This window comes from Sus scrofa, chromosome 2, assembly GCF_054392235.1.
Source record: "Sus scrofa isolate SSC_HxYL_T2T_F1_AM1 chromosome 2, Sscrofa_HxYL_maternal_Yorkshire_Landrace_v2.0, whole genome shotgun sequence".
NCBI classification, from domain to species: domain Eukaryota; kingdom Metazoa; phylum Chordata; class Mammalia; order Artiodactyla; family Suidae; genus Sus; species Sus scrofa.
In genome coordinates, this window is record NC_139384.1 from 151,524,093 (window position 1) to 151,549,734 (window position 25,642).

At 47.0% G+C, this 25,642-nt stretch overlaps 2 protein-coding genes across 5 annotated transcripts in view; one reads left to right on the forward strand and one right to left on the reverse strand.

Annotated features, from left to right (window-relative positions):
* The window catches only part of SIL1 (SIL1 nucleotide exchange factor), a 231,019-nt gene that overhangs the window by 172,038 nt on the left and 33,339 nt on the right, over positions 1–25,642 (reverse strand). For 2 of the 4 annotated variants that reach the window (XM_021084846.2, XM_085014772.1), the window contains 2 exons: positions 6,079–6,197; positions 2,562–2,664 (listed from right to left, as the gene is read on the reverse strand). In XM_021084846.2, coding sequence (XP_020940505.2) covers positions 2,562–2,636 — 75 coding nt within the window. In that variant the 5' untranslated portion in view covers positions 2,637–2,664; positions 6,079–6,197. The remainder of the gene's footprint in view (positions 1–2,561; positions 2,665–6,078; positions 6,198–25,642) is intronic. The other 2 variants (XM_021084842.2, XM_021084844.2) reach the window with 1 other exon arrangement.
* PSD2 (pleckstrin and Sec7 domain containing 2) overlaps positions 1–25,642 on the forward strand; it is a 684,196-nt gene that overhangs the window by 84,302 nt on the left and 574,252 nt on the right. The gene's annotated exons all lie outside the window — the stretch shown is intronic.

Sequence of the window (25,642 nt, forward strand, 5' to 3'; positions counted from 1 at the left end):
GTATCCGAATCTGAGATCCTTAAAAACCAAAGCCTTCAAGATGCAAGAGAATCAATGAAACGCTAACGGTGGGCGGATGAATGCTGTGACAGAGACAGAATGAGAGGGTAACATTTTGGGATAGGAGCCTGGCTGACAGAGCCCTAAGTTAAACAACCGAAGCGGCTACCCCCCGACTAAAAGTAACTGCTGGAAAAAAAAAAAAAAAAAAGAAAAAAAAGGAGTTCCTGTCGTGGCGCAGTGGTTAACGAATCCGACTAGGAACCATGAGGTTGCGGGTTCGGTCCCTGCCCTTGCTCAGTGGGTTAACGATCCGGCGTTGCCATGAGCTGTGGTGTAGGTTGCAGACGCGGCTCGGATCCCGCGTTGCTGTGGCTCTGGCGTAGGCCGGTGGCTACAGCTCCAATTCGACCCCTAGCCTGGGAACCTCCATATGCCGCGGGAGTGGCCCAAGAAATAGCAAAAAGACAAAAAAAAAAAAAAAAAAAAAAAAGTAACTGCTGACGTGTACTGACCATCCAGTAACTATTTGTGCCAGGCCCAATACCAGGTGCTTTACGTATATAATCACACTTAATCTACACTAAAATTTGAGAGGAACCAACCCTGTTTTGCACATGAGGAAACAAAAGTTCAGAAATGATCAAACTGCCAAGGTAGGAGGCAAGAGAGCTTAGCAAGGGTCTGTGCTGCTTCCACTGGGTTCCACTACCTCCCGCATTGTCCACCACTTTTTTTGAAAGCCAGAGTAGCACACAGCCACATTCCTCCAGCATTCACTCCGCTCCAGGGAGGCACCACAGCAGGAGCCAGCAAAGGGGGGCTGGCTTCAGGTCATACCCATACGTACACAGCCACCCTTTGCCAGGTGGCCATTAACCTGTACAGATGCAGCTGGGGTGGACAATTCCAGGTCACCAGGAACATTTGCCTGGACTCCAGGCTCTGAAAAAAGGATTATAACCACCCCTCCTCCTTCCCCATCCATTTTCACTGTTGTGAAGGTGGCTGGCTGCATAATTTGGATTTTAAATGCCATCAGGGCAGCAATTTTTATGGCATGAGAGAAAAGATGCTTCAACTCCTACTTGTACTTAGCACATGATGAAAGATTATGACAAATGGATACAGCTTAGGAACAGACATAAGGATAAAGGCGGCTTCTGCTGATGAAAGTCAGTATTAACATTTTTCTGAGACTAGACTCAATAGAGCTAATATAAATGGGCCACAATAATTATGGCTCTGAAAACCCATCTATTTGGTTGGACTGTTATCCGAAAGGGACTTACTAACACACAGTGCTTAAGGAAATTCATCAGCATGCCTTTGTTAATTGTGCATCTGCTAAACCTCATGATAGGGAGGCAGCCGGAGCCTCATGAGCTGCAGGGTGGAGGGGACAGAGCCCCGATCCCTCAAGACATCGGAGTGCTTTTCTGGGCCAGGCAATGACAGAGACAGCCCCAACCTCAAGCTGTGGCCAGTCCCACTCTCAGGAGCCAATAGGATCCCATTCTCATCGTCCTTGAAGAGAGGCCAAAAAAAAAAAGGCAGCAACAAGATCTTAGTCAAAGAACATTAAAAGCTCAAAAGGATTCGTGACTCCTAACTGTACATTCTCTCCTGCTCCACAAAGTGGAGAGAAAGACAGAGAAAACAAATGACTTCAGATAGAAGGTGGAAGCTTGCCATGAGCCAGAGGTGAACCTCAGCTGAGCTGGACTGGTACTAAATTCATCACAATTATCATTTGCATTTCAAGGCGCTCCGGCTCCAAAGCCTCTGGCACTTTACCCAGCATTTAAGTGGGACCCCTGGGGCTGGGGAAGGTGGCCGGGGAGGGTGAAACTGTCAAGAGTGCCGACAATCAGGGCATCTCAAGGGAAAGAAAAGAGAGGACACTGGGAGCTGGCTAAGGGCAGGCTATTGCTGGGGCAGGTCAGGGAAATGGGGCCAGGACGCCCTGCAGCCAGGCCAAGCTCAGGGCCTTCTTGGGCATTCGGCCCTGCGTTTGGCAGTGACAGAAACCCTGAGCAATGAGGTTCTGGGTTAATTAAGAGGAGCCTGGAAAGGACACAGACAAAAGGACAGAGGGAAAGGGACAGAGACAGAGAAAGCACATGGATGAGGGGACTGGGGGAAGAAGCCGCCTTACTTGGGGCTCACCACACAGGCAACCAGCTCCGGGGAGAAATCTGATCTTCCAGCTCTACCACAAACTGGCCTTGTCATGTTGGCCAAGCTGCCTACTAGCTCTGAGACTTAGTCTCCTCATTCTCAAACTGAGGGGAATGGCTGCAGTTGTCTACTTCATAGCGTGGTTGAGGGGATTAGGTAAGAGTACACATAACGCATGTAATACAAAGCTTATCGGCATCATCACTGTATCCTAAGCTTTCAAAAGAGGCCAGAGGCCTAAGGGGTAGGGGAAAGAAGGAGACATACGCTGTAACCCAGCCCTGGTCCCTCTTCTGTAAGAAACTCCCACAGCAACCGTGGTGGCACGGAGGCTTTCTTAGATCCCACAAAGCGCCCTCCACCGGTGGTAACATACTTACCGAGTCCTTACGACCGAGGCAGAAGGTGAAGCAGGCGGCCATCAGCAGGCCCAGCAGAATGCCCAGACGAGCCATCCTCAAAAGGATTAGGCCCTGGCAAGGCCTGAGGGAAGTCAACACAGAGAAGAGAAAGTCAGCAGGAAGCTTGTGCCTGATACCCTCTCCCGTCCCTCAGCATAGTCATTCCTAGAATGGCACCTATCTGACAGACGGCAGAGGATGTCACATATTTCCTGCACAGAAGTCGCAGGTCTTCTACCACAGAGGTAGATCGACCTAAAGTAAGCCTCCATCTCCCACATGGGGAGATATGCTGTGGTTGAAACTGTTCGGTCAACCAGGACCCTTGCATGAGCTGTAACAGCCCTGGTCCCTTCCTTCTTCATTATCCACTTGTTCTCCGGTGACACAGGATGGTACTGGCTATGGTGAGGAAAGAAGGAAACTAACCAATATGTGTGTGAAAAGGTATGGGCCCAAATCCACATAAGCCTTTAGAACCATTCACTTCTAAACAGTATCCACTATTACACCTGAAGACAGATACCACTAGTAATCCCTTAAAACAGCAAGGTTCAATATTCCCAAGCCACAAAGGCTTTTCAACTACTTTTCAGAGAGTAAAACAAACAAAAGTTCAGGCACCAGCAGCTGTTAAAATTTAAATGATTTAAGGATTAAAAGATATCCCGTGTTCATACACCGGAGGCTTCATATTATTAAGATGACAATACTACCCTGAGCAACATACACAGATTCAGAGCAATCCCTATCAAAATCCCAATGGTGACATTTACAGAAATGGAGAAACCCACCCTAAAATACATACGGAAGGACCCAGACCAACAACAACAACAAAAAAAATACTGAAAAAGAACAAAGTTAGAAGACTCATACTTCCTGATTTCAAAACTTACTACAATGCGTACACGAATCAAAACAGTGTGGTACTGGAATAAGGACAGATATACAGTCAATGGAATTAAACGGAGAGCCCAGAAATGACTGCATATATAATCAACTAATTTTCAACAATGGCATGGATTAATCCACCACCACCTCCATTTTATTTTCTGGAGAGAGATGGATTTCTTCTTTAATTCTCAGAGCTATGGCCTTTGCAACTACACTCTTTTTTTTTTTTTTTGGTTATTCTTGTGATGAGATGCCACCCACCCCCAGCTCTTTCTCTGAATACATGTTACAGTAAAAGATGAAGAAAAAAAAAATCTGGGCCAAGACAATTCAATGGGGAAAGGAGAGTTTCTTGAACAAACTGTTCTAGGATATCCACATGCGAAAGAATGAAGTGGACCCTTCCCTTACATCATATAGAAAAATTAACAAACAAAATGGATAAAAGATAATAAAGTTAAAAGTTAAAATTCTTAGAAGAAACACAGGGAAAACCTTCATAACCTCATATTTGGCAATAGTTTCTTAAATATGATATCCAAAGCATGAGTGATCAAAGAAAAAAAGTAAACTGAACTCCTTCAAAATTAAAATACTTTTGTGCCTCAAAGGACACTACTCAGAGAGTAAAAAGACAATTCACGAAATTAGGAAAGTATCTGCAAATCACCTATCTGATAAAGTTTAGTGTCCAGAATATATAAACAACTTCTACAACTCAATAACAAAAAAAAAAAAAAAAACAACTCAAGTTAAAAATGGGCAAAGGAGGAGTTCTGCTGTGGCTCAGCGAAAACGAATCTGACTAGTATCCATGAGGATGCAGTTTCAATCCCTGGCCTCACTCAGTGGGTTAAGGATCCGGTGTTGCCGTAAGCTATGATGTAGGTCACAGACAAGGCTTGGATCCCATGTTGCTGTGGCTGTGGTGTAGGCCGGCAGCTATAGCTCCGATTAGACCCCTAGCCTGGGAACCTCCATATGCCTCGAGTGTAGCCCTTAAAAAAAAAAGAAAGAAAGAAAAAAATGGGCAGAAGACTTGAACAGACATTTTTCCAAAGAGGACAAACATATGACAAAAGGGATGTGAAAGGATTCTCAACATCACTAATCATCAAGGAAATGCAAATCAAAGCCACAATAAGGTACCATTTTAAACCCACTCCTGCAGCTATAATTAAAAAAAAGAAAAGAAAGAAACAAAATGATGAAGATGTGGAGAAACTGAAACTCTTGTACACTGCTGGCAGGCCTGTAAAATGGTATAGCTACTGTGAACAGTCTGACAGTTCCTCAAAAAGCTAAATATAGAAGTACTATATATAAACAAAACTACTGTATATATACGATCCAGCAATTCCACCCCTCAGTATATATTTCACCCAGAAGTTCTAAAAACATTGACTCAAACAGATACTTCTATGTGAATGTTCATCGCATCATTACTGACAATAGCCAAAAAAGTGAAAACGAGTATTCACCAACAAACGACTTTTTTTTCCAATGTGGTATATACACACAAAGAATATTTATTTTCCAGCCATAAAAAGAACGAAATTCTGATACATGCTTCAACATGAACGAAATTTGAAAATATTATGCCAATGAAATAAGCTAAACGCAAAAGAATAGACATTATCTGATTCCACTTAAATGAAATATCTGTAACAGCCAAATTGAAGTAGTGAAAAAATTCTGATCAGCAAATTCGAGTGGAAGTCAAAAGAACTTAATCCAAACTGGCAATTACCTAGGAAAGAACGAAAAACATAAAACAAAAAGCAAAAACAAACTTAAAAAAAAAAAAAAAAAAAAAAAAAAACCTTAGAAAAATTCACAACATGTCAGTATCAGAAAAATTCAGGAGTTCCCGTCATGGCACAGTGGTTAACGAATCCGACTAGGAACCATGAGGTTGCGGGTTCGGTCCCTGCCCTTGCTCAGTGGGTTAACGATCCGGCGTTGCCGTGAGCTGTGGTGTAGGTTGCAGACGCGGCTGTGGTGTAGGTTGCAGACGCGGCTCGGATCCCGCGTTGCTGTGGCTCTGGCGTAGGCCGGTGGCTACAGCTCCAATTCGACCCCTAGCCTGGGAACCTCCATATGCCGCGGGAGCGGCCCAAGAAATAGCAACAAAAGACAAAAAAAAAAAAAAGAAAAAAAAAGAAAAAAGAAAAAAAAAGAAAAATTCAGCATGTGTCAGTATCGGCCCAGACCCTTATAAAAGCTTTACATGTTAATCACTCAGCCCTGATTCACCTCCTCAGGCAGTTTACTCAATAGAGTCTGAGCTGAATTAATGGGGGGTCCATCTCTGAGGAGTATCCCTGTTCTCCTTCCTATTCCTGCCACACACTCCCATGTTCCACCTCAATAAACTGGTCCTGTAACAGGACTGCACTGGAACCCAAAGCCCCGCCTGACACTATCAGAAGTTATCACCCCTGTGCCCAGCCCATACTTTCTCAGGGACAGACGGAAACTTTCCCTAAGGACATCTGGAGCCACAGAGGAAAACAGCCCTGCTGGACCGGCACTGTGCTAAAAAAGCACAGCCAAATGGAAAAGCAAAGGCTTGGGAGCTAAAAATAGCTGCTATACTCACCCAGCAGCAAAAGCCTTTGCTCTCTGCCAGTTTCTCCCCTCTTTTTTGCAGACAAAATGCGACGGCTGAGTGCCACATGAGCTTTCCCAGAAACCTGGCTCTGTGGGGCCCCCATCACACTGAAAGACACAGAGTGAGTTCACAGCACAGCACTAGGGTCTGGACAGGTGCCTGGCCACGCTAGGTGTGCTGGTGAGACAAACAAGGGGCAGAGGCTGTCACCTAAGAATGAGAAGGCTAGAAAGGCCCAAGGAGGTGGGTCTCCAGAGGACACAGCCCTGGAGCGTCCTACAACGCCCTAGACCTTTGTATTCCTGCATCCTTGGCTGTGGGCAAAGGGGGAATAAAATTGGAAGTAGGGGACTCTCACCATCATCAGGACGACATGCGACCATCCCCAAAGGCCAGAGATGTCCCCTCCCCTACACGAGGCTGTTCATATGTACACACACACACACACACACACACACACACAAGGTAGACGCTCCCTTCTCACAGCCAGGGATGAACACTTGGAATGGACGCTGGGGGAAAAAATGAAGAGGGAAAGAGAGATAAATGAGAATGAAATCATGGGCAAAGAAGACAAATGAGCAGAAGGAAGAGGCCCAAAAAAGGGCCGAGGAAGAAGAGGCTGGGGACAGCTGATGCACAAACGGCTGCTCCCCCACCTCCTGCAGGGGAGGGGGTGGGCAGGAGAAACGGCAGCTCCCACAGGGCTCCCAGCAGCCTCTATCTCCTGCACACACTAACGCCCTCAGAAGCACTTTCTGCCAATACTAAGAATGAGAGATCGATTCAAAAATGGATCCTCCACATCCCCACACCCCTATTTCCACATGGACTGCACACCTGACCTATTCACTGCCTCCATATATTTTTCCATGAAACGGAGAGAGGAGGTGGGGGGCGGTGGAGAGAGAGAGAATATGGCTGGGGTCAGGGTGTCCGTGGGGAGAGGCCTAGGAGCTGGGAGAAAGGTATGAGACAGTTGCCCAGGCTTTGCAAGAGCACCCAGAAAACAAGTACAGACTGTAGCATGCAGGGATGGGTAATGGTGTCCTCCGTCCTCTTTTTTTTTCTTTTCTTTATTTGGCCGCCCCACAGCATATAGAAATCCCTGGGCCAGGGATCAGGTCTGAGCCACAACTGCGACCTACACCGAAGCTGCAGAAATGCCAGATCCTTTGATCCACTGTGGCAGGCTGGGGATCAAACCTGCATCCTGGTGCTGCAAAGATGCCATCGATCCCATTGTGCCACAGAGGAAATTCTTGTCCTGTGTCCGCTTAAGGCCTGGCCTGCAACTAGGTAACCTGGGCTTTGTCCTTTCTAAGAAGTGGCAGGTGGAGAGCAAGCTGGCAAACTTTCCCTGGGCTTTGCATTGAAGCTGGGGGAGCAGAGGGAAGAGGGGGAAGGGAAGTGGCCCACTCTTAGTTCTGCCAGGACAGCCCACCAGCACAAGCAGGGACCTATGCAGCAGCAGAAGCCAAAGAAAATCTCGGACCCTGAGCAAAGCCAAAGTCACGCAACCCCACTGAGGCACCGTTTGGCACACTTAGCCTGAAATTAGTGCCCTCCCCAAATCACTTGCCACCCAGTGACCCTGGGTTTGCTTGTATACCTTGTAGAAAAAAACTCCCATCATCCTTGGCTCTCAACAGAACAGGGAACTACAGCTGACATTTATGGCCCTCTTCTAACTTACACCACCACCTCTCAGTCCAGGAAAGGGAAGTATATTTCAGTGTTCCACCAGGAACTCTTTCCTTAACTATCCTTGGGCTTTGGGATGGAAGAGATAATAAGGTGCTTGAGATGCCCATTTTTCTATCCAAACTGGCCACTGGTAGGCTGTACTTCTACTTAAATAGAGGTGGATGCTCTCAGCAGCCTGTATTGCCAGCTTACTGCTGCCCAGAGCAGAGGCCTGGGGTGCAGGTGGGAGGAGGCCCTTGGACTCACCAGCCCTCATCTCCCTGGTGCCTCATGTTCTCCTCTCAATGCAGACACGAGGGGACCAGGCCCTGTATAAACAAGACATCTTCCCTTCATTTTTATCTCCTCTCAAGGCAAGAAAACAAAAGAATGGCATAAGGATGGCAGGAAGCCAACAGAGGAAGGAGGAGTGGAACTGCTAGACCCTGGAAGCTGACAGGCCCCATGGAGAATGGCTGCTCTCCAGTCTTAGGGCCAGAGCACAGGGAGAACAGGTAAAGGTCACAAGTGTTCCTTTTTTTTTTTTTTTTTTTTTTTTGTCTTTTTGCTTTTTTTTTTTCTAGGGCCACACCCACGGCACATGGAGGTTCCCAGGGATCCGAGCTGCGTCTGCAATCTACACCACAGCTCACGGCAACACCAGATCCTGAACCCACTGAGCAAAGCCAGGGATCGAACCTGCAACCTTGTGGTTCCTAGTTGGATTAGTTAACCACTGAGCCACAATGGGAACTCCAAGTTATAACTGCAGACCTAATTCTTTCTTTTTTTTTTTTTTTGGTCTCATCTAGGGGTACCCGTGGCATGTAGAGGTTCCCAGGCTAAGGGTCTAATCGGAGCTGTAGCCGCCAGCCTATGCCACAGCCACAGCAACTCGGGATCTGAGCTGCGTCTGCAACCTACACCACAGGTCACGGCAACACCAGATCCTTAACCCACTGAGCTTACGTGGGGGAGAGGGGCAGGGATCGAACCCGCAACCTCATGGCTCCTAGTCAGATTCGCTAACCACTGAGCCACAACAGGAACTCAGTCACAAGTGTTCTGAGCAGGCAGAGCCACCTCAGCAGCCTGCCTGGGAACTCATGGAGCTCCGTCTCGTAAAACAGTGTTTTGGGTAGGGGTTCTTGTTTGTTTGTTTTTTGGCCAAGCATGTGTAAGTTCCTGGGCCCTGCAGGGATCAAATCCCTCCATAGTAGTGACCATGCAGAACCCTTAACCACTAGACCACCAGGGAACTCCATCTTAGAAAATGTTCATGTTCTTAACCTACAGTGTATGTTCACGTATTTATTTCCCCAAATCTTCTGGGAAAAGTGAAAGGCCAAGAATTTCTCCTTCCATCTTCTAAGAAGGAAACTGAAGCAAAGAGATTTAATACATCAGGTTGAAAAGTACAGTACATGGATTTAGAGTCAGACGGATCTGAGGCCGCTTCCTAACCAGGTGATCGTGGACACACCACTTCACTAGGCCTCAGCTTCTTCATCTGAAAAATGAGCATAGTAAGAGCTCCTCCTCCGAGGAGTGTTAGAGAGAATTAAATAAAACAATGCATGGAAAGTGCCCAGCACAATGCCCGGCACGTAATTACCACACCATCATTAGACTAGGCAGGATGCCTTCCTCTGGACCCACAGGCAGTCAGAGTGTTTCAGGACCGTAAAACACGCTGCAGAGCTCCTGCCTCCTGCAGGATCTGCACACCCTCTAGCTGACCCCCCATGTCAAACGCGAGGCCCAAAGTCTTTTGCTGGTTATCCACTCTCAGGCAGTGAAGGAAACGTGTCAGAGGAAGACGCCCCACAACTGAAAATGGAGAGCCCCCAGTGCTCTGCTGAGCACCGAGGCAGACCCACCCCCCTCAGTGCTCTTCCCAGCATCTCCGTGTCCAGAGAGCCACGGCACCGTCACGCAGCACGTCCAGGGGCAGGAACAGCTATGAAACAATCGTCTGCATCACAAACTGAAGGGTAGAGGATGAGCTCTTCCCACCAACACACGTGCATCACTACTGATGTGCTACACAAACTCACACACACACAGAGTCACTCACCTCTACACAAACAAAAGCTTCCCGCCTAATGTGAGCAAACAAATATGAAGCTGAAGAAACAATGCCAAGAGGACACGGAAAGGACAGCCCTGACAAGGGAGTACAATGTGCAAAAGCGTAGCAAAAGAAATGGATTTTTAAAGAATAATTGGACGGACAAGAGAAGTAAGTTTGGAGTCGTCAGGCAAACAAGCTTTTTCCCCCAAGGCCTCAATTAAACAGCAAGCCAAGAAGTAGACAACAATTAAAAGAAAAGCGGCTTTGAGCTGCAAAAGAAATGTGGCTTCTAACCCCTGTCTAGTCCCTAACTGGTTGGGAGGCTGGACTTGGAACCTCCTTAAGCCACTGACCATTTGCGTCACGGCGACAGCATGGGCCCCCAATATGAAGTCATGCTGAGGGCCAAGCAAATGCAGACGACCCAACAAACTCAAGGCACCCTAAAAGGCAAGTGAGTAGAGGAGGCCACCGGAGGGTAGAAAGTTCACCACGGTCCCAAGCCCCTGCCTGACCAGAGAGTTACAAGGCCAAAATCTGCTTGTACAGCCTGCAAGGGAGAGCCCAGGTGAGGCCTTTCAGTGGCAATACAGAGACAGGCGCTGGTCCTACCAGCGAGCTCCATGGGCCCAGCTGGGCCCAGAGCTCTTGAAGGAGGGCAATGCGGGACAGGATAGATTCGGGAGGGGGCCTACCTGACCCCTCCTTAACACTCGGTACTCCAAAATGGGGGGATGTGACCAATGCCATTCCTACCCCAGGAGAGAAGAGGACAGACGTTCAAGAAGGTAGCTGAGCACATGAGCAAGAAACTGCAATCTCAGAAACAAAAGACAGTGGCTCTACCTAAAAGAAATCAAGTGACAAGTAAAGTGACGGAATAAAAGGGAGCCCAGCCTGGCCCTCTCCAGACCTATCCTGTTCAGGTGCAAGGGAGTTTAAGGTCCAGTCTTCATTTGGACAGCTAAGGAGCCAAGAGAAACAGCAGGCTCTGGATATCTACACACAAAAGAACCAGCTATCACTGCCCTTAAGCAAGGGCTTGTCAGTGGATCCAGGAAGGCTTCGGAAACTTCATGCCTATTGAGACATAGAGGTAGAGAGAACAAGAATTTTGGTGCCATCACCCCAAGGTGACAAGCAAAACAACAAGAATAGAGTCCCTATATTAGGGAGAAAACTTAAGAAAGGAACATTGGGCCAAGAAGAGCTTTTAGCCGCAACGGAAGGTTAGGAAAAAAGACGAGGAGTGATCTAGGAATCAAGGCGAAGAGCCAATAGTGCCCAACTACACGGGTCAAGAGAAGAGAGAATCCCACTGTGGCTCAGCGAGTTGACAACCTGACATAGTGTCTGTGAGGTTGCAGGTTTGATCCCTGGCCTTGCTCAGTGGGTGAAGAATCCGGTGTTGCCGTGAGCTGTGTCACAGACGTGGCTCGGATCCAGCACTGCTGTGGCTGTGGCGTAGGCAGCAGCTGCTGCTCTGATTTGACCCATAGCCTGGGAACATACATAGGCTGCAAGTGCAGCCCTAAAAAAAAAAAAAAAAAAAAGGGAGAGAATCCTAAGAAAATCAAGTTGTGGGCAACAAAGCCAAGAGCTTGGTCACAATGAGGATGAGAAAAGCCACTGGATTTGGCAATGATGCAGCCTGAGGGCCCTTCAAAAGAGGGTGCTGTTGTGAAGAAACAGAGGCACAAGGATAGAACACGTTGCAAGATGAAGTAGATCTACTACGAGTTGGAGAGTTGCGGCCACTTCTCTAAATGCAGTTCTTTTCAAAGTGGTCATTAGAGTCACAATGCTAACAGACCAAACCGACCTCAGGGGTCTTCTGGAGATTCTCTGATGCCATACAGCAGGTTCCCATGATGGCACAGAGCTACCCCCAACACACGGCCTCAGGATAGTGACAGGCACAGTCACACCAGAAGAGGGAGCAGGCCGGGAGGCAAGCGCTCCAAGAGCCAGCTTCCATCGAGCACCCTCCACCTTCTCCACTGCTCTGAAGCTTTAGTCCTTACACTCTGTAGAGCTGTAATAAGCATAGCAAGAGCATGTGGACTGAGGGATAAAGAGAAATACCCCCATGACACCCAACGCCCCAGTATTCAAATGCAGCATTTGGGTAGCCCAGAGGAAAATAAATTCTAATAATAATTACAGTCGACATTTACAGAGCACTTGCTATGTTCCAAGCAAAGTTCTAAGCTCATTTACTCTTAACAAAACCCCCCTGATGGGGTTCTAATATGCTGCTCATTTTGCCCATGAGGGGACTAAAATTCAGAGAGGTTAAGTAATTTGCCCGAGTTCACAGAGCCAGAGAGCGGCAGAGTCAGGAGTCAAAGCCAGTTTGGCCCCAGACCACACTCTTTGCACAGACCATGCTGTCTTTCCAGTGCCTATGAAATCAGCCATTCATTTTATTTGTTTTGCAACAGGGTGAATAAAAATGCACACATTTTGTGTCAGGAGAGAAATTTTTTAATGAGCCTACTGGGGCCCTCTTGTGGAGAGGCCCACTTCTCCCAGTCCAAGTTCTGCACACCGTACACACACACACACACACACACACACACACACACACTTTGATTACTAAACGCCTCAGCACAGCCCAGCACAGCCCACAGACATTCAAGAGGAAGAATGCCCTTGACTTAGAATGCAACCAGTTCACTGGCAGCCTGTGTGACTTGACCTCTTAACCTCCCCTAACTCAGGCTCTTCAGCTGTTCAAGAAGAAAAGCAGCCTTGCTCCCCCCGCAGAGTTCAGCACCAAGCACTCCCCTTACACAGACCCAACTGTCTGCAAAGACCTGAGCAGCGGGGAACAGACAACTATATTGGGTAAAAGTTGGCCAAGATGACATCCAAGCTCATTTACAACTACTCTATCATCCTATTCCCCACTCAGGAAAAGCACAGGTCAGGGAAAGTTCTACATGGCAGATGAAGAATATAGAGCCCCCAAAGGTGAACGGGGCCTGCCTAAGCACACCGGCAAAGAACTAGGCCAATTAGAGAAATAATGCCGCAGATAGAGTCGGCATGCTTTCCACTGGGTCTTGGATTGAAAGTTCCTAGCAGAAAACGGGCAAGGAGGTCTACTCCTTACACTTGCTCCCTGACCTGGAGTGAGGTTCTGAGAGGACTCAGCCTGTCTGGACAATAGCAGCCAAGGATACCAGAAGCTCCACTCAACTCCATCTCCACTCCAGTGTAATTAAAGAATGTGGGCTCTGGATTTCCACCCAAGTCTCCTCAACTAGTGCTGGGACTCTGGACTAGCTACTTGACCTCTCTCCAAGTTGCAATTCCTTCATCATAAAGGGACTCAAGGAGTTCCCTGATGGCTCAGTGAGTTAAGGACCTGGTCCCTGCAGTGTGTGGATTTGATCCCTGGCCCAGTAACTTCTGCATGCTATGGGCATGGCCCCCCAAAAAAGGGACTTGATAATGACTATAGAATGGTTATTAGTAATAAACGAGATGACATGACATATTATTTTTTTCTTTTTAGGGCCACACCTGTGGCATATGGAAATACCCAGGCTACGGGTCAAATTGGAGCTACAGTTGCCGGCCTACACCACAGCCACAGCAACGCGAAATCCTTAAGCTACTGAGCGAGGCCAGGGATGGAACCTGCATCCTCATGGATACTAGTCAGGTTCTTAACCCACTGAGCCACAAAAGGAACTTCCTATGACATGACACATGTAGCACAGTGCTTGACACAAATCAAGGGCTCAAGAAGCTAACAATACTGTCAGAGAAACAAAGAACAGGATGAACAAAAGCACTGAGGCTTCATCCCCATATAGAACTGCCTTCTGTTCTCATCACCAAACCTCTCCTTGGAACTCAGCTTCCCTGAGCCGCAGGCCTGGCCACACACTCTAGGTGGACTATTCTCTAGGTGGCTACAGAGGCATTTCCACTGAATTTTTTTTTCATCGAAACTTGTAGATGATATTGGCTGGATCTGCGTCAGTGCCCACTGAAGAGTTGACTAAGAACAGCCACTTCAGAGCCCAGCTTCCTGGTGACTTAAGTCTGTCTTCGAATTTCTGCTACTGCTCCCCTGCCTCTAAGGGAGAAAAGGGAGGGCAGGAGCAGCAGAGGCAAATTCAGCAGACTTAAGACTGCTTGGACCACCACAGACAGGATCAGCTGCTCTCCAGGGACTGAGGGCACCAGGGCCACCTCCTTCCCTCTCCTTTTAAACTGATAACTCGATCTCCTAACAGTAAGCATGACGGCCTTCTTTATAGCCTGCTCCCAAAGAATACCAGAGCCTTTCGTATACTCAACTACCCACCGCAGTCTGGGACTGGGGAGGGATCAGAGTGCGCCCTTCCTCTCCCCGTGGCCTCCAAACTTCCAGCCACGGTCAGGGCCTCATAACGGGACCATGACAGGGAGGACGGCATGACTTCCAGTCCACAGCCCCAAAGCACTATCTGCAAATCATTAAGCACACCCGCCCTTATTCTGTGCCAGCCAGCCTGGCACTTTGGATTATCAGCATTTACACTCTAGAAACAGATACCTCAGGTCTCCCAAGCACACTGAGAACCATACTGTAGAAGAGAATATACAAAAGAGACCTTCACTGCCCGCAGGTGCTTTGTGTCCTGTTCGCCGTCAGTGAATAGCACGGCTCTTCACGTAGGAGTCTCAGACAGTGCAATTAAGAAGAAAGCCCTCTTAAGGAAGATGCCATGAGAAAACAGATACTGTTCTGGGCAACCTGAGACCCAAATTACAACTCTGAAATGATGAGAAAGGCAACAATTTGGGTGATTCTTAATCTGAGGAACCCCAAGAAAACAGCATTTACTTCACAAACAGGTGGGCTGCACAAGGACGGTCACCAAGCACTGAACTTGCTACTACCATGCTGGCTGGCACTGCCTATGTCTTCCAGGTAAATCAGTAAGTGAAACATCATATTTTACTTTTAATATGCCTAAGAGTCCAAGACTATTTATAATCCCAGATTCTTAAAATCTTGAAAGGAGAATGAATTTTTAAATGTACACATTTACATACGTGGGCAGAAACACAAAAATCAGATGCTTCTCAACAGAGCTCAGGGAGCCATAACTCACGGCTTTCACAATCCCACCTAACACCCAGAGAAACTCTGGGCGCCTTCTCTGAGAGAAGGTGGGAGGCTGGGTAGGTAGCCAAGAAACAAAGAAACCTAAACTCAGCACTTGGCAAGACAATTAAGGAGCAGAGGATTTAAAATGCATTGTTTCTGACTCTAAATATGTCTACATTTATTACCAATTTGGGATCAGAAACCACATTTAGTTCTGCCGTGACCACGCACTAAAAATATTAAGCAGAGTATTGCCTAGGAAACAGCAGCACCCCCTGCCACGGCAGCCCCATTTCAGAGCCGACTCTGCCATGGTCCCAGCGCTCCCCATACTAGGCTTTGCTGAGAGTAGAACTGCCACTGTCCTGCCAAGGCCTCACTTGCCTTTCTTTAATTTTTATTTTTTAATTTCTTTGGCATGTGGAAGTTCCTGGGCCAGGGATCGACCTTAGCCACTGTAGTGACAACGCCAGATCCTTAACCTGGTGCATCACAAGGGAACTCCCCTTGCTTGCTTTTTGGAAAGCAGCAATAGGAGCCAGGACTAGAGACTACACAACCTCCTGTTCCTCTCCGAGGCTGTGTTACATGGTCAGTGAAATTCCATTTCATGAGCCTATAGCAGCTAGAACCCACCTGACTGGGAGTCAGTCCCAGAGGTAGAGACAACTGCCCATCTAATCTGCTGCTGGATCCTCATTGCCCAGCCTGAGTCTGGTACTCAGAAAGCATTGTTGGTTGAATAAAATCAAAGTCTAAAAAGGAGTCATCTAGAATACACAATGGAAAATAATACTGTCACTAAGACAGGTGAAAACATGGGCGATGGTGATACATGAAAACAGGTACATAAAATACTGCTGGAGTTCCCGTCGTGACACAGTGGTTAATGAATCCGACTAGGAACCATGAGGTCGCGGGTTCGATCCCTGGCCTTGCTCCGTGGGTTAAGGATCCGACGTTGCCGGGAGCTGTGGTGTAGGTTGCAGATGCGGCTTGGATCCCGCGTTGCTGTGGCTCTGGCATAGGCCAGTGGCTGCAGCTCCGATTAGACCCCTAGCCTGGGAACCTCCATATGCCGCGGGAGCGGCCCAAAGAAATAGCAAAAAAGACAAAAAAAAAAAAAAAAAAGAAAGCCTACAGCAAGCCCCCTATCAACTTCAGCCACAAGTTGGGCAGACATCAGAATTAAGGGCAACTACAACTCTATTATCTGCAAAAAGGACGCCACACCAAAAACCTATACAGGTGAAAAGGCAGAGAACTGTAACTCAGGTAAGGGAACAAGAAAAACCCCCAGAAAAACAGCTAAGTGATCTGGAGATTCTCAGCCTCCAGGAAAATGATTTTAGACGGATGATGCTGAAGATGATGCAAGACATTGGAAATAAAGTGGAGGCAAAGATGGTTAATTTACAGGAAACACTGAGCAAAGAAATACAAGATTTAAGGGAGTTCCCGTCGTGGCGCAGTGGTTAACGAATCCGACTAGGAACCATGAGGTTGCGGGTTCGGTCCCTGCCCTTGCTCAGTGGGTTAAACGATCCGGCGTTGCCGTGAGCTGTGGTGTAGGTTGCAGACGCGGCTCGGATCCCGCGTTGCTGTGGCTCTGGCGTAGGCCGGTGGCTACAGCTCCGATTGGACCCCTAGCCTGGGAACCTCCATATGCCGCGGGAGCAGCCCAAGAAATAGCAACAACAACAACAAAAAGACAAAAAAAAAAAAAAAAAAAAGAAATACAAGATTTAAAACTTAAGCAAGAAGAGATGCAAAATACAATAACTGAAATAAAAAATTCATTAGAAGCAACCAACAGCAGAATACAGGAGGCGGAAGAACAAATAAGCAAGGTAGAGGACAGACTAGTGGAGATCGCTGATGTGGAACAGAAAAGAGAAAAAAAAAATTGAAAAGAAATGAAGAGAGTCTCAGAGAATTCTGGGATAACGTTAAATGCACCAACATCTGTATTATTGGGGTGCCAGGAGGAGAAGAGAGAGAGAAAGAGACAGAAAAAATATTCAAAGAGATATCAGCCAAAAACTTCCCTAACATGGGAAAGGAACCACTCACTCAAATCCAGGAAGCACGAGTATGTTATAAAATAAACCCAAGGAGGGACATCCCAAGACACATATTAATCAAACTGACCAAAACTACATCTTGCTAAAAGAAATTAAAGGAGACCTAAATACAAAGAAAAATGTTCTGGGTTCATGGATTGGAAGACTTACTTCTGTTAAGACAAAACTACCACCCTAAGCAATACACAAATTCAACACAATCTGTCAAAATCCCAAGAGTTTTCAACAGAGATGGAAAATCTCACTCTAAAATTCATATGGAATTTCAAGTTACCCTGCCCAAATTAATCCTGAAGAAGAACCAAGTTGGAGTATTCATACATTCTGATCTCAAAGTATTACCACAAAACACAATAACCAAAACAGCAAGGTAATGACATAAGGATGAACATATACTCTTAAATCATTACATCAATAGATTTTTAACAAGGGTGCCATTGACTAAAAGTGAATCAAAAGACCTAAATTTAACAGCCAGAACCATAACATTCTTGAAAGAAAACATAAAGATAAAACTACATGAACTCAAATTGGACAAAAGTTTCTTAAATATGACACAAACCACAGATGATAAAAGAAAAAAATAAATTGGACTTCATCAAAATTTAGAAACTTCTGGGGAGTTCCATTGTGGCTCAGCAGTAACAAACCAGACTAGTATTCATGAGAACACGGGTCAATCCTTGGCCCTTGCTCAGTGGGTTAAGGATCCAGCATTGCTGTGAGCTGCTGTGTAGGTCACAGATGCAGCTTGGATCCAGTGTTGCTGTGGCTGTGGCATAGGCCAGCAGCTGCAGCTCCAATTCACCCCCTAGCCTGGGAACTTCCATATGCTGCAGGTATGGCCCTGAAAAGCAAAAAGCAAAAAAAAAAAAAAAAAAAAAAACACCACTAAACATAAAATTATCATATGACCCAGCAACTCCACTCCGAGGTATATACTCAAATTTCTGAAAACAGTGACTCAAATAGATACTAGCATGTGCATGTTCACAGCAGCCAAAGTGGGGGAAATAAGCTAAGTATCTAACAATAGATGAATAAATTTTTAAACCAGATTTTTAAACCAGAACTCCTCAGGGAGTTCGTATTTATAGTGCAGTTTGATGGATGAAATACTATTCAGTCATAAAAAGGTATGAAGTTCTGATGCACAATGCAACATAGATGAACCTTGAAAACATTACAAAATCATGTAAATTTTCTGTATAAAATGAGCCAGACACAAAAGGACAGATACTGTATAATTCCACCTATGAAATATCTAGAATAGGCAAAATCAAAGAGACAAAAGTAGATCACAAGTCCCCCGAGGCTGCGGGAAGAGGGTAAATAAAAGGAAATTTCGCTCAATGGGTTCACGGTTTCTGTTTGAGGTCATGAAAAAATCTTAGAAGCAGACAGTGGCCATGGTCGGAAAGACAGTGAATTTAATTAATGCCACTGAATTATACACTTAAAAATGGTCCAATGGTAAATTTTATGTTATATATATTTTAAAAAAGAATATAAGATTGTCCATGAGTTGGTAATTCCTGAAACTGGATAATGAGTACATTAATTACTTTGTTCTAGCTTCTAAAAATTTAAGAAATAAAAAAAAAAGGATGTTTTCTGTAGTTTTTTTGGTAGTCATCTTGATCAAGGAAAGGAAGGGCCTTTCTATTCTAAACAGCTAAGAGGTTTTCTCATGAATGGGTGTTACATTTGTATCACTTTTTTTTTTCCTATTGTAAGATGATCATGTAGTTTTCCCTTTAACCTACTTAAGCAGCAAATTTCATGCATACATTTTCTAATGTGAAAACACCTTGCATTCCTAGGATAAGTCCAACCTGGTCAGATGATCACTTTTATATCTTACTGGGTTTGTTTGCCATATTTTGTTGGTCTTCCATGTACCTCCACAAGTCTCTGCAGAGCTGTCATAAGATCCACCCGACTGCACTATAAACAGGAACTCCCTGAGGAGCGAGCCTCCTTCCTTCCTCACCCACTGTTCTATCCCTAGCTAGTGCCGGGTCTAGGACACAGCAGGCACTCAAAGAGTGGCCGATAAATAAATGAATGAATGGGTAGGTGGAGAGATGACCAGGTGAGCAGATGAACACCTTAATCCAGAAGAGTGACACCCTGGCAGGTGTGCAGAGCAGATTTTTCAAGAAGGGAGACCTTCCAAGGGCTCACCAACCACTCATAGAGGCAACTCCTCTGTCTATGGGCAACTGAGCTTGTCTGCAGCTCTGTAAACTGAAGAGTAGCCCTCGACTCTCATCTCCCAACGTTCCCTCATGACCCAATCAGTAACTTCCACAGTTCAGTGTCTGCTTTCACACAAGCTGCAGCCCTCGTATCAAAGCACACCCCAAAGCTCAGCTCCTGTGCTGGGATTAACGGGGAATGTAGCATCAGTTTCAAATTTAAAGCGTTCCTCCTAACCTTAAGCGTTTATTATTCCCAACAATCAGAAAGGCCTCATCTCAACCCTGATTGGCACAGTGAGAGCCCGTCCCATTAAGAATTCACTGCATCAGCAGTACAGAGGAGGAGAGCAATCAGCAAAGGAAACAGCTGAATTATTTCAGCAGCTGTAAATTATGTGTTCTCTCTTTCCCTCCTCCTCCAAGTCCACGTACAACTGTGTCCCACGCCTCCAGACTGAACTTGGGTTTCTCAAGTATCTATGTCAACTACAGTAACCAACTTGAATTCAGAAGCAATATTAAAAAGAACTAATTAACTAATATTTAAATAACTGTGTTTAATGTCAACAAAATCACACTTTAAACATCCCCTGGTCTATCGGTTGCTTAATTAAATTCCTCAAGGTCCTTGGACACTGGCACAGGACACAATGCCCTAGGGAGCAGTTCTCAGGCCCTGGCCTTGGCAGGCTGTGGAGGAGGAGGAGGCGGAGGGGCCCAAATCCCTAGGGAAGGGCCGGGAGATGCCAGTTTTCTTCTTCTACATCTCTTAATGAGGTTGTTTCTCTTTACGACTCTGCTGGTCTCCACAGGGTAGCAAGAACATGACAAATACATCCTGAGCCTGGAAACTTGCCAAACCAGGCTACAATATTTTTTATTTTTTATTTTTTTTTAAGCACACAAAAACCCAAGAGACACTTTTCCCATCTGCAATCTGTTCTTAAGAGCGGTATATCACAATACTCTGAAGCATGTGTACAGGGGGATTACAACAGGACAGCAGGTAAGGTCAGAGGGCCCTGAAAGATGCCACCAACCAAATTCCAGCCTGCCAGAGTCATCAGCTTGCAACTGACAGGGGTACAGCTCAGCCAATAGCAGTATCTCAGACTGGAGCTTACAAAGGTGCTCTAGGTTCCAGTGAATGAGCTTGTGATGGGGATGCCATCGGGACCCCAGGAGGTCTCTCCTGCCACAGTAAGCTCCATGGGGATGACTTGCCAGCTAGCCTTCTCACAGAACCTGCTACCTGCCCAGGTAAACATACCCTAGGAATAATCAGTCTCACAAACAGCCTCCAAGCAGAGCACATTCAGCCAAGGATCAATAAGCACTTGGAACCCCTGCTTGGGCAGCAGACACTCTAAGCCCAATCCCACTGGGTCATGAGCAAAATGAGATCATTTTAAGAGCATCAAGATGTGTGAGAAGTGCCAAGTGGCCCTTCCTTGCCTCACCCTTTCAGCAGGAGCCCCAGTTCTTTCTAGTTTCCTTGCAAAACTACCCCCTCACCTCTCAGTTGGTCTTACTTTTTTGTTTCTGTCACTGAGCACCTTCCCTACACCTTCTGTTTTGCCGAATGGGCCTGGCTTGACACAAAGTAGGAGGCAATTCTTTCCAATTATTCCATCTTGTCCCTCACTGCTCAGGGATTCCTCTTGTGGCACCTCTCCCTAAAACAGCCACCGCAGCCCCCAGTAATGCCAAGAGAAAACACTGCAGAAGAAGCTGGGGTAATAGTACAGTCTCTCCTCCGAAAAGGCAATCACTCCCATAAAAAACCCGGCACAAGCCCTGGCTTCAGAGAAGCCAGATGTTTGGGTTGTAGCTCCCGAAACGTGGAGAGCATTCAGAAAAACCCAGGAGCACCACACCCACACAGTCCAGACACACGGCTCACTTACTACCTGCAGTTTCACAACCACGCCAAAGCCATTTCAGCCCCAGATGAGCACTTAACAGCCAAGCTAATGCAGAAGAATATTTTTGCCAAGACCTTGTTCACTCTCCCATACAGAAGAGCTACCAGAAGAGCACAGATTCGTTCATACAAAAAGACGAATAAACCCTCACCACCCACTAAGGAATATATACCCAGTTGCCACTGCTCCCAACACACCCAACCAGCTGATTATTCAACCTTCAGCACACAGTCATTGAGACCGGTGACATACCACCATGTACCAGGTGCTCATGGTACAGAGAGCAAGAAAAGAGGAGTCCTGTTGTCCAGGAGCTTCCAGGCGGGCAGCAGAAGCGGATGAGTCACACAGGAGTCATCGTAAGCACTGGGCTGGAAGAGCCCTGCCGGAGACAGCTCGAAGCCTCTGAGGCAGCATACAGCAGCTCTCTCCAGCAGGAGATGGGGATCAGAGGGGACTTCCTGGAGGAGGAAAAGGAATCAGCCCAACAAAGACAATGAGAGAAGCATCCCAAGCGGAGGCAGGACTGCTTTTTGAGGGCCTGGAGGCATTAAACTTGGAACAGGCATTTACTTCAACAGTGCTGGAGCAAGGGCTGAAGGGGCGTGGCATCACGACATATAAGAAGCCCTGTTGCCAGAAAGGTTTCAAACACAGAGCTCACGGCACTGTCTCAGCAAACCTCTGGGATCTTCCTCCTTTGCAGAACTGCTCCATTGGGAAAGGCAGACTTGAGAGAGGAAAAAGAGGCCTGCTAAGCTAAGAGGGTCACCACTGTTTGTGAATTCTGCTTGAGAACTCGCTCCTTTGCCTTGCAATTCAATGGTTTGTTAGTTCTTGCAGATTCTCAACATCTATTAATAGGAGGAGCTAGTATGTAAATAGATACTGGACTTGGATTGTATCATCCCGTCACACTGACCTAAACCCCAAGTAATAATGTGAACAGGAAAACAGCCTGAGATTCTGAGCAGACGCTACCTGAAGGACAGGCCTTGCTCCACTCCTCTCTGTACGTTTCACACTCAGCAAGTCCAAAGCCACTCTACTGACCCTCCTCCGGGGCTGCCTAGCTTTACCGCACAGGCGAGAAACCAAGAAGCTCTCCACATCTCCCCCTCCCTTCCCCACTTCCATTCTCCCCCGACCCATCCATCAGCAACCACTGCCAGTTTTATCTACTATTTCTCTTCCTGGTCACCTGCCCAAACTGCTGACCCGCGCCCTCAGCCACCACTTCTCAGGTGAGGGCAACTCAAGCCAGGCAGCACAATGAGAAAGCAGAGGTGCACAGCGTTAATGATCTCTTATTCCGTCAGCCCAGAGTTTCTGGAATAACCCAAATCCAGTCTCCTGAGCCCCTCTGACAGGCTCTCAGTAAAAGCCACTTTCTTCCTCACAGGAAGGGCATTCCTCAGGGAACCCACTCCATCACAGAAGCAAGCTGGAATGTGGGCTGCAAAGAAGGTTCGGGGCCGCGTATGAATCCTCTGGAGATACCAATGCCTTAGGAGCCCAAAGCCAAACCTATGATTATGAGAAACACACCTCCAGCGAGGCAAACGTGGCCTCCTATGCCCACAACCCATGGAGACATACCATGGGGACAGCCCTGAGCTCAAGAGTCTTCATCCCTACTCCCTCTGCCAAACGCAAGTCTCTTCCTTCCAACAAAGCAGGTAGAAGAAAGTGATTTTCAGGAGGATGATGTTGGTGCTTATAGTAGCTTAGAAAATGACTTCCCAGAGTTCCCGTCGTGGCTCAATGGAAAACGAATCTGACTAGCAACCATGAGGACACAGGTTCAATCCCTGGCCTCGGGCAGTGGGTTAAGGATCCAGAGTTGCCAGGAGCTGTGGTGCAGACCAGCAGCCACTGCTCCCGTTCAACCCCTAGCCTAGGAACCTCCATATGCCACGCATGCGGAGGCATAAAAAAAGGAAAGAAAAAAGAAGAAAATGACTTCCCAAAATATGGATTAAAAAGTTCTGAAGGAGGTATGGTAGCCATGGTTCTGAGCCTCAACTCACTGCCACCTTCTCTCATCCCCCAGAGCAGACCAGAAGGAATACATATAGGTTGAAGGAATGAACAAATAAATGAAGAAATGAACAAACAAGCAGACTGAGAAGCTAGAAGGAAGAGGCAAGAGGAGAAGGAAGGCCCTGCCAAAATCATCTTTCCATTTGTTCAGGTGTCTCCAGGCACCTGCCACGTACTATGTACCTGTGCAAAACGCTGGGAACACACAGGCTGTGCAAACTATGCACATCTCCTTCATCTCCCTGGACGGCGTAAAACCAAACACTGCTTGAACAGCACCTCCTGTTTTCCTGACATTAAAGCCATGCCTAACGGCACACACGCAAATAAAAACTTCACTTCTTATTGTATCCAGTACTGTGGGGTCTCGTGGTTTCTTTTCTAGAGAAAAACCCGTCATTCATCTCCTTGATTAAAAATTGATTTACTTTGGCTTTCATTAGGTAGGTACAAGGAGAAAACACACAGATTCAGAGATGACTCACCCAGCAACAGGACTGCGATGAGCTCGAGCAACTGCACAGTTGGGTCCCAACCCACCATCGAAGAAAGAAAATTAAAAAGCTCACAACGTGGAGCTTAAGCTCCAGCCAAAAAGAATTATCTTCCCACAAGCGTCTCTGTCGGATTTTTGGTTAATGTAAAAAATTTTCAAAAGGAAAGGAAAGGCAACCCCAAGGATATTTAACACACAAGGTAGAATTTCTGTATTTTTCAAATTCCCTTGCAGGGAGAAAAGCCAAAGAGGTCTTTATTTCTCAATCCTACTTTTCAGAACTTTTCCCATTGATTTGACATTGTCATAAAAATTTTCCATTTGTAGAGAGCACAAAGCAGAGGAAGGGATAGTGGCTGAGGACTTTTAAGCTGCCATAAAGGGGGCTCTGGGACGAGGGCGGGAGGAGCTGCAGAAGAGATGGGAGCTGTAGCCCTGAAGACCACATGCTCCGCCACACAGCCTGGGCGAAGTGCCAACACCACGGACTCGGGCCTCGGGCAGGCTGCAAGCTCCACCACCCTGCAGATTCTTGCACTGAGGGACTGAGAGCCCGCGGACAGACTGGGCTGCAGCGTCAGGGGGTCTTAGGGAGAAAGATCAGCAAATTACAAGTATTCACCTTGATTAAATATTAGAGGGATTATTCTATAGCCAGAGCAAATGGGATCCGTCCCTCCCCTGCGTGAAGCCACTCAAGGCTGGCAAGGCCCTCAGGAAGAAGGCTCATTTCCCCATCAGGCTGTCCACTCTCTGGCCCCGATCAACAGCTACAGCGTCTGCTCTTTGCTCTCCGTGTCTACAGCTGGCCTTCCGGAGTATTCCTCCCAACGCGCTAAGACAGCTTGTCTCCCACCTCCGGACCTTTGCACATGTCTCTTTGGAACCCTAGTTGCCCTGCTCTTTACCTGGCAAATTCCTGCTCATCTTAAAGGTGTGCGACTCATCCTAAAAGGCACTGCATCCAGGAGGCCTCCACGGACTCTCCCCACAGACTGAATTCGGCGCCGCCACAGCACCCACACTTCTTTGCACAGCACAGACCACATTCTCCCATTCGGTTATTCTCCTCCACCGCTAGGCCTTCAGCATCGTGGGGAACCACGTCCATCTGCCCAGTCTACTCGACACCTGACACCACAGACATGTTTCGTAAATTCCTCTGAGACTTAGATTCTGCGCCCGACTCACTTCCCCCTTCTCTCAGAGACCCGAGCCCCAAGCCAGTTATGGGCTCATCTCCCCTCTGCCCCACCCTTGCCCACACCTCACATTTCACTTCTCGATGGCTGGCCTGCCCAGGCACTAACCTCGAGCATGTGCATCATTTATCTGGGCAGCACCTGCTATGTGACGGACACAGCATTAGGTAACTGAGATGACTAAGCCCCTTCTTCTACCTTCTAGAAGAAAAAGCAAACGCACACATCAGTCCCACACAGGACGGCAAGAGCCATAAAGGAGAGACGCGTAGTGTGTGGGTGGCACAGAAAAACACGGAGCCATTCTTCCCAGTGTCCCCTCCCCGCCATCAGAGGTGAACTGCACTCTGTCCCTCCTGATTCTGACAGACAGAAATCCCCCCAGCGCTCTTTCTCTGGGTACCTAGCCCAGATCAGACTTCTCTAAATTGGGCTCCCATTCGATTCCAGACTAATCCAAATCCTTTCTTGGCTTCTGCTTTCTTACCTTCTTCAGTTCTTTTCTCAGATATCTAACTCACATCTATCTCTGGCTCTGTCCTCTCCTTAGCCAACTTGTCTAAGCTACTATTTTTCCATCTCCTCCCTCAACTGTCTTGGGTGATAATGTCACTTGACATTTATGAAACATCTGCACTTATGAGAAACATATTGAACAGTCTCTGTCTACCATGAAAAGAGGGGAACTCATGAGGCCAAAACACCAGAAAAAAGCAAATGCAAAA